The sequence below is a fragment of the Oncorhynchus kisutch genome, linkage group LG20 (genome assembly GCF_002021735.2).
Source record: "Oncorhynchus kisutch isolate 150728-3 linkage group LG20, Okis_V2, whole genome shotgun sequence".
NCBI classification, from domain to species: domain Eukaryota; kingdom Metazoa; phylum Chordata; class Actinopteri; order Salmoniformes; family Salmonidae; genus Oncorhynchus; species Oncorhynchus kisutch.
Window position 1 is genome coordinate 23692025 of NC_034193.2, and position 15639 is coordinate 23707663.

Genomic DNA, 15639 nt, shown 5'->3' on the forward strand with positions numbered 1-15639 from the left:
CAAAGTAGCCATCCTTTGCCTTGATGACAGCTTTCCACACTTTTGGCATTTTCTCAACCAGCTTCATGAGATGGTCACCTGGAATGCGTTTCAATTAACAGGTTTCAATTTCTTTCCTTCTTAATGTGTTTGAGCAAATCAGTTGTGTTGTGACAAGGTGTGTGTGTGCGTGGGGGGGGGGGGGGGGGGGGGGGTAGCCCTATTTAGACGATAGCCCTATTTAGTAAAAGACCCAAGTCCATATTATGTCAAGAACAGGTCAAATTTAACGTCTTTTGGTTACTACATGATTCCATATGTGTTATTTCATAGTTTTGATGTCTTCACTATTATTCTACAATGTAGAAAATAGTACAAACAAAGAAAAACCCTTGAATGAGTAGGTGTTGTAAAACTTTTGACAGGTAGTGTACAAATTTCAACAATCATAACAAAGAGAGGTTTTGATGAGCACTTATGAGTCGTTTGGATACCTCTTGAAACACAAACACACACATGTCCATAGACACACAAGGAAGCAAGCACAAGGAAACAACCTGGTCTCACACCTTTTTTTACGTAACATATTGCATGTTTTGAACAATCATAACACACATTTTTGGGATGAGCGCCAATCCCTTGTTTGGATACATCTTGTAACACACACACATCCACATACATACACACATCCGGAAAGCTCATAATACTGTAAACCCATATTAACTGTGCAGAAATGTTACCAGAATAATCAATAGCACTGAAACAATTGTGAAAATCAAGTCATAAAATCAAGATACTGGACTGGACCACAGTCTTTCGACCATAACTGACAACGGAGGAAACGTTTCTTGTACCGTTTGACTTCTCATCTTGCTGGTTCTGCTAGGGTCTCTAAATTAAGTAAAACAGTTGATTTATTACTATTAACAGATTCACCATTTCACAACTTCCAGAATTAGAATGCTATTCGCTGAAGTCATCAAGATGTTTGTCATCAAGATCTATGATTCCCCCCACAACTATTTGAGCAATTGAGTGTGCAGGTAGGCTACTTTACTACAATATTACAAAAAGTTGGTAAGACTTTATAATAGTGGTGGGCACCAATATCGATAATTCAGTATGATACCGATATCATTGGATATCGATGTGAGCAAGGCATATGGTGATATCTGTTTATCCTTAAGCAATAAGGTCCAAAGGGTGTGGTGTATGGCCAATATACAGAACCACTGCTAAGGATTGCTCTTAGGCACAGTACAAAGCGGAATGCCTGGACACAACCCTTAGCCATGGTGTATTGGTCATAAACCACAAAACCCAGAGGTGCCTTATTGCTACCAACATATTAAAACTATAACTAACATATTTTCATTACAAACTTGATTTTGGAAAGGTAAATTCATACTATTTCACCCTTCCACCGGAGGACATAGTGTGGGATGAAAATCTGGTTGCAATCAAATCATTGTTGCTATGCAGGCAGGCTAACCTTTCATCTGTGGGCTAACCTTCTCGTCACTTGCTAGCTAGCCATCGACTTGCTAGTTAGCCTCTGCAGCTGAAATGACAGCAAAAAGCAGCTTCACTTTTTGTTTGTCCATTATAATGACGCTGATGCGTTATTTCGCCTGGGTCTGGTCGGAAAAGTTGCTGTTTCGTCAGGACATCATTCACTCACTATGGTAGGATACAGGGGGAGATCGCATTTCTACATGGCATTGCTGAGTTCGGTGAAACAGACAGCAAGGTTTATACAAACCCCCATTGTTGCAGATCAACTGCTAGGCTAGAAGCAAGGGGAAATGTGTTAATACAAGCCTTATTGCTTTTCTGATATCATTTGCCTTGGTATGCATAGTGAAACTTCAATAAAGCAGTATTCAAGTGTTTTGTGTCATACCCATGGTACATAGTCAGTTTTAGCCAATCAGCATCCACGATTCAAACATGGTTTATATTTAAGTAATAAGGCCGAGGGAGTGTGGTAGATGGGCAATATGTCACGGCTAAGAGCTGTTCTTATGCACAACAAAACACGGAGTGCCTGGATACAGCCCTTAGCCGTGGTATATTGGCTATATACCACAAACCCCTGAGGTGCCATATTGCTATTATAAACTGTTTACTCATGTAATTAGAGCAGTAAAAATATGTTTTGTCATTCCCGTGGTACATGGTCTGATATACCACAGCTTTTAGCCAATCAGCATTCAGGGCTCGAACCACCCAGCTTATAATAACAAACTGTTAAACTATACTATTATGTAAAAAAAAAATACATACATGCACAAAACCCTCTCACAGACCCCAAACAGGTCTAGAAATGCAAAATATGTTACAACTTCCCTGGTGTCCCCTTGGGAGCTGTTAATAATGATAAATGGGAGCTAACAGTGATTTGTTTAATTTGCTGGTCTCGGTTGTTCTCGGGAAGAAATGAAGAATCCTTATTGTCCGAGTCAAAGCCGAGTAAAAAATACAATCAATATGTAGTCGCGGGTAAGCTACTACAACACCGATTCATTGTAAACATGTATAAGGATTTATAAGAATTATAATTCATAAGCATGTATAACATTTAGTGTTCATTTGTAAAGCATAAGAATGAATACATGCTTAAAAAGTATTACCAGATAACCCCTTAAAAAGTTGTGTTGAAAAACACATGTTTGACTACAGTAGTACAGCCTTGTGCCCGTTTTTCTTTACAGCCATTGGTAAGTAGGCCAAATAGACAGGATGCAACTTGATACTCATGGCCATAGCTTTACATTACATTGAGGCTTTAGACGTTTCTGAATCAATATAGTTTTGGTATTAGAAAATGATAAACACTCTTCCGGTGCCTGCTTGAATGATAGGTCCAAAATGGAGATTTACGCCTAAAAAGACATATCCAAACATAATTATTTTACATGAGATGGCCACAAACAAGAACTGCTAATGTTGCATAGTTTTAGATTTAAATCGTTATAAATTGTACTCACAAACATTGAGGACACAAGCTCAAGTACATAGTGTAGCTAAATACTATGAAAATAATATATTGTTTATTCCATTCAACAAAAGTGAGGCAATATTGCTTGAAATGACTGAAATGCTTTCTAAATATAGTAACAAATCAAATTATAAACGACTTAGTGTAATATTTCACCTGTATTATAACGGCAAAAATAAATATGATCATCAGTTACAGTACAATATTGACACAATTTCGTAACTGACGACAGATACTTTTCTTCGGGAAACGTCCATTGAGCAGCGCAGAGACGCCGTTACAACGTCGGCTTTAAGCAGAAGTGAAGGAATCTGTCTGTGGCCAAGAGTATGTGGTCTTGTTCTAGGATTCTATAAAATGATTTAGTATTGTTCATGTTGAGAGCTCTAAATCCGCCTGGGAACACCACAGTGAGATGAAACCACAATTTGGATTCGCTTGACTGTCCCCTTTCATTATACCATCTCCCAGGCTGGGCTCCGTTGCTCAGAAGGAGAGCAAATCGATTATTTGTCCGGGTAGGCCAGAAAATGTGACGTGTCACTCCCTATACAAATGTGGGGTCTGGAACCTGACATTTTAATGCAGCTCCGCTCAGAGAGTGGGAGCGGAGAGCAGACAAATGGGATTTTCTGGCACAATAAGGCACGGGACACTACGACGTTGACACAGCGCTTTGTACACCAAAATGTTTGAATGTTTGGTTCAGGACCTCTCCAAGACCTCTCACCTCTCAAATAGGTGACTTAACATCAAAGACTATACAGAGGAGACCGATAATGTAAACCACCTTCCACATTTACATTTTCACTTGGGGCTGGAGCTGCCTCAGCAGGTGCCTCTGATAATTACACATTGTAATGATTAAATCATCAATATGTCTTTCCAAATATACATTTAGGGGTTCACAGCGAAGCTGGATTACATTTTCTTCCTTGACATGGTCAAATACCTCAAGCATAGACTGGGAACTTGTTCTCTCTTTTGGAACACAGGAACTAGAGGCAATGAGTAACTTGGTCTTATAGAATGTCACTGATTGACCAATAGGGGCGCCGTTTTCAGCAGTCTCACTTAAATCCTCAAATACGTCGCCCTGTTTGACCTAGAAACGTGAAACTTTGTAAGTAGGCTTCTTTCCTCATGCTAAACAAATTTGGCTCAAGGACCCATAAGATCTGTTAGGACAGATTTTCCTCCATCTTGAAAATGTTTGAAACGCTTAAAAAAAAAAACGAAACAACTAACACCAAATTCTGTATGTAGGCCCATGGTACATATCTTAATTTAATTTGAGAAAAGCTAAGGGATTGGTGTCCATTTAAATTCTTTGTATATCCACTGCACAAGGGCCTATCTACTTGAAACTTTTAGGGTCATCAAAGACATTACTATGATGGAACATGTTAAGTTTGGCATTAATATATTTTTATCACCTTTTGGACGACGCAACACTAATGTTTAAAACAATCCCCCCCCAAAATATTAATGGACTAAGTGAGATTCACTCGAAATGTGGTCTTTGGACTCATTATAATAGTCCCTAAAGAGTTTGAGAGAATAACGTTGATGGATTCATTCAAAGATGGCCACACTTTACCAGTAGATGCATATTAGCCAATATAAAAATATGCTACCAAATACTGTAAATACACTCCACATTATGTGGTCAGAACATAGTGAAAAGTGTATATTTTATTAGGGAACATTTTAAACAGGAAGTCCTGCCTCTTGCAGTCTGCGTATTACAGCTGTGGGAGTGTATTGAACTATTTTGGAATGCTAATGTGGAGAGTACCGATTGAGATTTAAACAATTTACACAATCAGATTGACAAAATAAAGTCCCAGAATTCAAAGATGACTGTAATATACCAATACGCTAACGCTAAAAATATTTAACAAATATTAACATAAACCAATTGACCCCAGAATTGGTACATAAACTCAACACATTAAGTAATTATTTGAATAATTCCTTGTGGTATTGAGAGATAAACATGGTAATGCTTTCACTGACTACACCTAAAGGTTAGCTAAACATTAGCTCCTACATGATAGTGGTTGCTTTGTTATCGAAACTGATTTTGTGTCCTTTCTTTCATCCTGTGAACCCCTGTTCATTGCTGCTCGCAGCAATATTCCAAATATATACAGTATCAGTCAAAAGTTTGGACACATCTACTCATCCCAGGGTTTTTCTTTATTTTGACATTTTTTTTAGGCTGTAGAATAATAGTGAAGAAATCAAAACTATGAAATAACACATATGGAATAATTTAGTAACCAAAAAAGTGTTAAAACAATTCAAATTATATTTTATATTTGAGATTCTTCAAAGTAGCCACAATTTGCCTTGATGACAAGCTTTGCACACTATTGGCATTCTCTAAAACCAGCTTCATGAGGTAGTCATCTGGAAAGCATTTCAAGTAACTGGTGTGCCTTGATAAAAGTTCATTTGTGGAATTTATTTCCTTCTTAACGCGTTTGAACCAATCAGTTGTGTTGTGACAAGGTAGGGGTGCTATACAGACAATAGCCCAATTTGGTAAAAGATCTAGTCCATATTATGGCAAGAACAGCTCAAATAAGAAAAGAGAAACGACAGTCCATCATTACTTTAAGACAAGTGCAGTTGCAAAAACCATCACGGGCTATGATGAAACTGGCTCTCATGAGGACCACCACAGGACAGGAAGACCCAGAGTTACCTCTGTTGCAGAGGATAATTTCATTAGAGTTACCAGCCTCAGAAATCGCAGCCCAAGTAAATGCTTCACAGAGATTAAGTAACAGACACATTTAGAAATCAAGGCACACTTAACCAGCATGCCTACCACAGCATTCTGCAACGATACGCCATCCCATCTGGTTTGCGCTTAGTGGGACTATCATTTGTTTTTCAACAGGACAATGGCCCAACACACCTCCAAGCTGTGTAAGGGCTACTTGGCCAAAGAGAAGAGTGATGGAGTGCTGCATCAGATGACCTGGCCTCCACAATCACCCGACCTCAACCCAATTGAGATGGTTTGGGATGAGTTGGACTGCAGAGTGAAGGAAAAGCAGCAAACAGGTTCTCAGAATATGTGGGAACTTCATTCCCGGAAAAGCATTCCCGGTGAAGCTGGTTGAGAGAATACCAAGAGTGCGGATAGCTATCATCAAGGAAAAGGCTGGCTACTTTGAAGAATCAAAAATATAACATATATTTAGATTTTTTTAACACTTTTTTGGTTACTACATGATTCCATATGTGTTATTTCATAGTTTTGATGTCTTCACTATTATTCTACAATGTAGAAAATAGAAAAAAAGACTGAAAAACCCATGAATGAGTACATGTAGGTGTGTCCAAACTTTTGTCTGGTACTGCATTTCCAAATAAATATTTCCAGTACACAATCTGTATAAGGTAAGTATTTCCATAAATCTAATCATACAATATTAAAAAAGCTTTTGCCTCTTATAATGAACATTGGTCATAGTTCCTTGGAAGAAGAAAAGGACAACATTTTCATTCTCCCTTTCCTGGAAATACAAAGTACTGTGTTTACTTTCCACTTTCAACTACAGTAACCAGACAATTTCATTATAAACAATAATTGCGCTGCAATCATGCACCATCAAAGACAATAATATGGTGTCGCCATGTCCAAGACCAAACAAAACCATTATAGAATATATTAAAATAAATACAATTAACTCCACATACATACACACATACATTGTACGGCATTACTCAGGCAATCAACACGTACAGGCCCATACATGTTGTGCATGGTACAAAATTCCACATACTGTACATCCAAACATTCATATATTACACAAAATATACAAGTACATCATTGTTTCTTCTGATATCCCCATTAAAGGAATGTACTTTATATATTTACATATGCATATATTTATTTCCTTATTTGCAGTCTCTCCTTGTCCATAGACTGCTTTTAAAGTAAGGAAACAAATATATAAACATGTAATTTTGAAGCGATAGTTCAGCAAAATTACATATTTGTCACTTTCGTGACTAAGTACAACCCTTAGCCGTGGTATATTCACAATGTACCACACCCGCCCGGGCCTTGCTTAAATAGACCAGACTAGGTTCAAATACATGAGTCAAATACATAGGTCAAATACTTGACAGCATTTGAGGTGGGCTATTATAGTTAGCAGTTTTGCAGCTTTTTAATTAGCTTAATTGTACTGGGCAAGCTAAATCAAGCGCAGAACAGTGTTTGAACGACAGTTGAAGTCGGAAGTTTACATACACTTAGGTTGGAGTCATTAAAACTTGTTTTTCAACCACTCCACAAATGTATTGTTAACAAACTATAGTTTTGGCAAGTTGGTTAGGACATCTAATTTGTGCATGTGTAACCGATGTCACTCGCTCTGAGACCTGAAGTAGTTGTTCCCCTTGCTCTGCAAGGGCCGCGGCTTTTGTGGAGCGATGGGTAACGATGCTTTGTGGGTGACTGTTGTCTGTGTGCAGAGGGTCCCTGGTTCGATCCCGGCGAGGGGACGGACTAAAGTTAAACTGTTACACATGACACAAGTAATTCTTCCAACAATTGTTTACAGACATATTATTTAACTTATAATTCACTGTATCACAATTCCAGTGGGCCAGAAGTTTACATATGCTAAGTTGACTGTGCCTTTAAACAGCTTGGAAAATTCCAGAAAATTATGTCATGGATTTAGAAGCTTCTGATAGGTGAATTGACATAATTTGAGTCAATTGGAGGTTTCCTAACACCTGAAGGTACCACATTCATCTGTATAAACAGTAGAACACAAATATGAACACCATGGGACCATGCAGCCATCATTCCGCTCAGGAAGGAGACGCGTTCTGTCTCCTAGAGATGAACGTACCTTGGTGCAAAAAGTGCAAATCAATCCCAGAACAAAGGCAAATGACCCTGTGAAGATGCTGGAGGAAACGGGTACAAAAGTATCTACATCCACAGTAAAGCGAGTCCTATATCGACATAACCTGGAGGGCGAAACAAAAATAGAACTGTTTGGCCATAATGACCATCGTTATGTTTGGAGGAAAATGGGGAGGCTTGCAAGCCGAAGAACACCATCCCAACCGTGAAGCACGGGGGTGGCAGCATCATGTTGTGGGGGTGCTTTGCTGCAGGAGGGACTGGTGCAAAATAGATGGAATCATGAGGTAGGGAAAATTATGTGGATATATTAAAGGAACATCTCAAGACATCAGTCAGGAAGTTAAAGATTGGTCGCAAATGGGTCTTCCAAATGGACAATGACCCCAAGCATACTTCCAAAGGACAACAAAGTCAAGGTATTGGAGTGGCCATCACAAAGCCCTGACCTCAATCCTATAGAAAATTTGTGGGCAGAACTGAAAAAGCGTGTGCGAGCAAGGAGGCCCACAAACCTGACTCAGTTACATCAGCTCTGTCAGGAGGAATGGGCCAAAATTCACCCAACTTATTGTGGGAAGATTGTGGAAGGCTACCCAAAACGTTTGACCCAAGTTAAACAATTTAAAGGCAATGCTACCAAATACTAATTGAGTGTATGTAAACTTCTGACCCACTTCTGACCCAATGTGATGAAATAAATTAAAGCTGAAACAAATCATTCTCTCTCCTATTATTCTGACATTTCACATTCTTAAAATAAAGTGGTGATCCTAACTGACCTAAAACAGGGAATTTTTACTAGGATTAAATGTCAGGAATTGTGAAAAACTGAGTTTAAATGTTTTTGGCTAAGGTGTATGTAAACTTACGACTTCAACCGTACATGTATTTGACCCAGGTCTGCTGTTGACAGTTGACACAGGTTGTGTTCTCAGTCATACAGTACAAAGGCATCCTCTGCTAGTTTAGACAGTCCAACGAAACTTATCTTACCCTCCTCTCCTTCAGGAAGTCCCTCATCTGAGAAAAAGGAAGCATTTTAACTGGAAAACTATAAAATAGACACATTCCTGTGAATTGGACATACGATTCTGACGCACGCAGAACCAACTCTAGTGCAAACACTGGACTTCCTTGAGGGACTGAAACAGGGTTATTGCACCACCAAAATTTGAGAATGACTTAGTTCCACACATGCCAGAGTCTGAGGATTTTTGTTTTTTTAAATACAGATATTTAATCTAATAATTTTAAATATCAAATGTTAACACACTCAGGAACATGTATCCTGCACAGTGCAGTACATGCATACAAACACATACAGTACATTGTGTCCATCAGATACACATACCGCATACTTACACATATAGTTCTCATACTCCCGTCTGCTGGTTTTGCATCAGCTAAAATAGTTTTTTTTTGTTTTACTTTGCAAGATATCATATTATGAGTATTATAGGTTTACCATGACCTGAACACAGCCTGTATGCAGGCACATACGTAGGCACCCACATACATACATATATACATATCTTGTACAGTATACTAATACAAGTGCCCCCAAGACATGCTAATATCTCACCACTACCAATAACAGGCGAGGTTAGCATGCTTCGGGGGCAGGATATTTGACCCTCTGCAACTTTCTCACTCATCATTATTCGTGATTGATTCAGGATTATCCATCATCATGGTGGCATCCACATGAATGTCAAAGTGTTTAGAACACAGGAGGCTGGTGGCACCTTAATTGGGGAGGACAAGCTCGTGGTATTGACTGGAGCGGAATAAGTGGAATGGTATCAAATACATCAAACACATGATTTCCATGTGTTTGATGCCATTATTATGAGCCGTCCTCCCCTCAGCAGCCTCCTGTGGTTTAGAAGCATATTCTATTCTTATTTACAGTAAAAATGACTCCAAAATGACGCAATACATTATTTACTATTAATTTCTGTTGGGCACAAATTAATCTGAGACACAAACAAAAATAAATGCAAACACATCCAACAAGTTTGTAGAGTCTTACAGTAGGAATATGGGACCAAATACTAAACTTTTGACTACTTTCTTTATAAGAATCTTTAGGGGTGTCAATCATTTTGATCCCTACCTATTTGAGAAAAAAATATTACTTGTTTAACTAAATATCTTTCTTTGAGAAATTGTATAAAATATTATTTCCCCATTTGTTTGAGCATGCAATATATTATTTATTTTATACAGTTGCTCATCTTTTTCAATGGAGTGAATTTCAGACAAGACTGTACATACATACATACAGACATGCATGCATATGTACAGGTAACTGCCTGGCGTGTTCAATTGGGCTGAGATCTGGTGTTTGACTTAATTAACTCACTCTGTGTGGAAGCACCTGCTTTCAATATACTTTGTATACCTAAGAAATACAGCAGTCAAACCCACCTAGCACACATGCCACTCGCGGATAGTATGCGCAAACAAACACACATCAAACACGTGTGTACATAGACACAGCTTTCAAATCAGATTGTAATGCAACCATAAACAAAACAACACACAGCTGACGGAGTACATGCATTTCCACATCTTCTTTACTAAGCAAATTAATTCATGTACTTTGGGACACCTTGCCTACTTCTGTACAGGTTAGTTCAATTAAAATGCATTAAGATCAAACAAGTAGAAAAATTCTAAAACAAGACGAAAAAGACAAATCACATAATGATACAGATAGAACAAAAACAAATAAACAGGAAGACCGCAAGAGTGCAGATGATACATAATCAAACAGGACTACATCAGACATTAAAGTGCATATGATAGCATATTTTACAGTACAGTACAGTACAGTACACTGCATAAAGTACACTGCAGCATAGTAAGTCTTTTATAATCATTTAGCCAAATTCTGTTAATGTCTGATGTGTTTTAGCAAGTAATAACAACATTAATGTTTGTCCGTACAGTAGCCCACAGTAATTCTATTTTATGCGTTAATAAATGTTTCTCTTTGATTTTGCTCATTCAGTTGACCGGTCGCTCTGTGTCTGAGGTTTGTTTCTTGGAGGAAATACTGCACGTACAACCAAACCTATCAACACTGAACACTCAATACAATAAAACATAAGTGTCCCTTACCATCTTCTGCTGGTTTTTCTTCAGCTGAGGAAAAATGATCATTATTAACAGAAGGACCACAACATGGATATTAACTGTGTTACACAGACTAACAACTGAACTGGGAAGTTGATTTCTTATCTTATTTCCCTTATACATGTCTTGCGCCTGGATTATTTCGATTTTTAGCCACTTAAAAAAAAAAATGCATTGCTGGATTCTGGGACTGAAGTGAATTGAATATTCATTTTATTTGGAGGACAAAGACATTTAGCCGGGTGGAACCAGCCTGATCGCGGCGTTCAGCATTCTTTTTCACTGCGCGGACCAGTCTGGCATTCCTCCACATTGAAACTGTTTGAGCTTATGCCTAATAATGGGAACTATTCAAAACTAACTTGTCAGCGATTGGATCACCTTCGACTAATCAGAGGAATGTAGCGATCTGGCTGGTTCCACCAGGATAAAATACATTTTTTGCTAGACTAAAACAGAGACGTCATTTTTGCACTTTCATTTGTAAATTCAGAGACCTACAGAGTCTACATATTTGAGTCGATTTGGGGGATATTTTGGTTTGATTATGTATGCCAGCTGAATGAATTGTGACTACATGTTCTATCAGCGGCATTGGGATTAGTGACAACCGATCGTTTTAGAATCACATTTTCAGTGTTTACGCTAAGTGTTCAAAAGTTTTGCATTCTAAACAACTGTGTGAAGACCATAGAAAGGTGGCTTTATTGACACTGAACTGGGGTCTGTACTAGAAATCATCACCTTACCTTCTGCTGGTGCTTCTCCTGAGAAGGCAAACAAAAAAAATGGTTAGATAAGAAGAAGTGGACAATATATAACCAGTCATCAGTACTGGTCAAAACCATGACAATATGCTCATATCTTTATATGGGTGTTGCAATTGCATGAAAGTAAGATAATGGGTAAAATGATATTACATTATCATGGTACAGATGGTTTAGTTACATCAGTCCACTTTGCCATTCAGCCCCTTCATATGCACAATAATAACAGATGCAGACATGGCTTTGTTTTACAGTAGTTCCTGTAACCTACCCTCCTGTAACTTACCCTCTGACATGACCAGTTGACAAGAAGACATGGAAAAATGTGAGTCATTATCATGTCTAACTATGCCACTGTAATGCACTCAAAGGTCGCCACCAAAGGTTACTCACCCTCGCCCTCCGGCTTCACTAAAAAAACAGAAACACACAGTACACGCACATCAGAAGAGTTGATAAGACTGTAGGGGAATCATTGTTGATCCTCTGTTGATTCCTAAATAAGTATTTGCATGACCTGATCTGAAATGGAAAACATAAATTGGCAGTGTTACAATAACGTATGCACGACTACAATCATGAAACCATTGCAAATAACGCAATGCTTACCACTTAAATTTAGAAAAATGGCATTTCAATAAAAAAAGGCTTTGTTTCTATGCTCAAAGGTACATAACGTTTTCTGACAATACTTAAGTATTTTGAGATGTCTAATTTAGGACGTAAGGTGATAAGACTAAGCTTTATTCAATATTGGCCTTTCCCTCGTTTGTTTGCAACAGATGGTCCATGCAATGACATTAGACCAGCTATGTTAAATGTAGTGTTTCATGTTACTGTGTGGCTCACTTCTTTGGAGTGTAACTCTAGAGTGGAAGACACCAGACTTTTATATCCACTTTAAAATCGTCACCAGTAGAATTTGTAGGAGACTGTGAAACACGGCCTGCATTACCCTTAAATTTGATACCTGACCCCAAATTTCACTGTGAACTCAGGGTCATTGGATCACCGACAGTAGATATTTCTGGAACGGGGCATTGCTATCTGCCCTGCCGGTATGACTCCTCTTTCTGGTCCATCCGGGTTTTTGTCCAGACAGCCTTTTTGCCTATCAGGGGGATTGGACAGGGGGACCGACTTTGGATTGGCTGAGGTAGAAAGCTGGTAAAAGAACCCTCTAATCTGAAATAGACGCATCAGGCATATCATATAGCTGGCTCCCAACGATTTCTCAGGCCCGACTACATTACCGTGGGGGCTGGAAAAGGGACAGTGTATTATGTCCTTGCTGAAGTCATGTCAGTTCTCCCTGAGTGGCACATCATTGTCTTAAACAGTCGGAGCTGACCTCTGCTGCAGTCCTCAGCCAGGCTGTCTCTTTCTACCCAAAAGCTCCTGCTAAAGTACATCTTTCAAAGACATTTTCGGATTCAACCCAGGAAGACCTTTGATCGATCTAAAACATATACGTTGACCATCCGTACGTTCTTCTTCTCAGATGGCACTTTGTTTCACAGTTCGCTTTTTACCTGGTGTCTTTGGTTTCTTTTTACATGAATTGTAACTTTTGTTACCAACTTTTGTTTCTTTCGGTTTCATAATGCACTGTTTGATACCAGGTATTGTGTTGTCTTCCGTGTGTTTAGGTAAGTATCAGATAGAATGAATGGTTATCACATAACACCTTTAGGTACACTGCTCACATTTTCGTTTTTTTTTTAAAGTTTTTTTTACATCTGCTTCAAAAATCAATGTAAAAATACATCCTGCAACACAAAGTAATTGGATAATACAGACAGCAGGGTATTATCTGGCTACCATCGTGGTGTGAATGCCCCTGATACCCTGTTAGAGGAGTAGGTGTAAATCTGTAAAACACTCTTCAGTATGCCAGAAGAGTCCAGTGCATTAGGGAAATGGAGGCTACTACAGTCCTAGTGCCATGGCACAGCTGGGGCACTAACACCAACTCACATTGTATCCATTCTTGAGATTAGGATTTAGTATGTGGTATTCCCGATGTAAAAGAGATACTGAGACTTCATAACACCTACTTTCCCCAATTGGAGTCACTGAGGGCATGACTTGGTTCAACATATGACGGCCTCTGGTGATCCCTGGGTTACGGGTGTAGGGCTATCGTGATGACCGTATTACTGCCACACCAGCAGTCAGGAGTCATGACCGCAGTCAAATTTCATGTGATTGTAGGTCACGGTAATCCCATCCAAAGCTGCGCAAATGAATGCTATTGGTTGGTAGCCTACCTGACTTGCTAACGGCCCTTTCCTATGGCCAGGTACTCAGTGCTTTATGTCCCTCTAATCACTCTCTAAACACTATGAATTTGAATATTTTGAATGATGAGGAGTTGATAGTGATGGTAGTCAGAGGTCCCGTTCCAAAATGGACACGGGAAAGCCCTGGACCCAAAATGCATTAATTAATTTGGTCCGATTTGCGTGAGGGAAGCAGCAGAAAAGCTAATTGTTTGCTGCTTTATTAACCAGAGCTATAGAGAAAGGGAGAGAGAGGGGCCGTGTTGTTACGGTTTTCTAGTGGTGATGAATGAGAGTCGGACCAAACTGCAGCGTGTCGATTGCGATTCATGTTTAATCAAAACAAAGAAACACGAACTTACAAAAAACAATAAACAAAACCGAAACCGAAACAGCCTATCTGGTGCAAACTAACAGTGTGTACACATAGGACACTAAGGACAATCACCCACGACAAACTCAAAGAATATGGCTGCCTAAATATGGTTCCCAATCAGAGACAACGATAAGCACCTGCCTCTGATTGAGAACCACTCCAGACAGCCATTGACTTTGCTAGATAACCCACTAAGCTACAATCCCAATACCACCACCAAAACCCCAAGACAAACACACCACAATGACAAAATCCCCATGCCACACCCTGGCCTGACCAAATACATAAAGATAAACACAAAATACTTTGACCAGGGCGTGACACGTGTGGTGTGTTTGAATGAGTGAGTGACGCTTACTACAAACTCTATGGAGACGTAAGATTCGGAGTGTTGGAATGTTGTTTTATGTCACAAAAGGGGTGCGTTTTTACTACCTGAAAATTGAGACAAGCCGTATCCCTCCACAGTCGTGGGAACAGTGTTGTCGCTTGGTTCCTATAGGATTTATATGGCTATTCATCAAAGTAGACTATTTTGCATTGATTACCAAATATAATCTCAACAACAATTTAAACAGTAAACCAAACAACAAGAATCGACCCAAAAATGTATTTTACTTAGAAGTAATAACTACTGATTACAGGCTATCAAAAATGGTAGAATCTGCTGTACCCAACTAGCTAGCCATGTGCGTTTTCTGCGTGACCAAAACAGGATGACGTTCTATTTGTAGCAGAAATGGGAATGAATACACAAGCAGCATATCAAACTGGCATAATGTTTTTTACACTCAATATTTGCAGGGCATGTTTTCTTCATTATAAATCTGATTATTTCACATGGTGATGTGGTTAACTTAAAAAGCTAGCTAGCTTGCTATGTTTATATCCAGGCTAAAACAAGCCAGCCAGGCTGCCAACTAAAGTTAGCTACTAATAACAAGGGAAGGCAAAATGAACAGACAAAAAAAATACTTTTTTTGCTATTTTCCCCTTGTGAATGGGAGTGGGACCGGTGAGGATATCATGTTACCAAAATATGTCCACTACTCCAAAAATCCCACTCCACCCACGCACGTAGAACAACGTAGTGTTGATTGTAACCTTAAAGATGTTGGGAGGCTCTAAATTAAATATACCTTCCGGTAACCCGCCTCACCCAATGTGATACGGATCCGCTTTTTTTT

General features: G+C 39.0%; 1 protein-coding gene across 4 annotated transcripts in view; it reads right to left on the minus strand.

Annotated features, from left to right (window-relative positions):
* The window catches only part of LOC109865504 (myosin-binding protein C, fast-type), a 48949-nt gene that overhangs the window by 16199 nt on the left and 17111 nt on the right, over positions 1–15639 (minus strand). Inside the window, exons 2-6 of one of the 4 annotated variants that reach the window (XM_031799361.1) lie at positions 12188–12205; positions 12081–12083; positions 11777–11794; positions 11013–11036; positions 8880–8906 (exon numbers count right to left, since the gene is read on the minus strand). In XM_031799361.1, the coding sequence (XP_031655221.1) occupies positions 8880–8906; positions 11013–11036; positions 11777–11794; positions 12081–12083; positions 12188–12205 (90 nt within the window). The remainder of the gene's footprint in view (positions 1–8879; positions 8907–11012; positions 11037–11776; positions 11795–12080; positions 12084–12187; positions 12206–15639) is intronic. The other 3 variants (XM_031799362.1, XM_031799363.1, XM_031799365.1) reach the window with 3 other exon arrangements.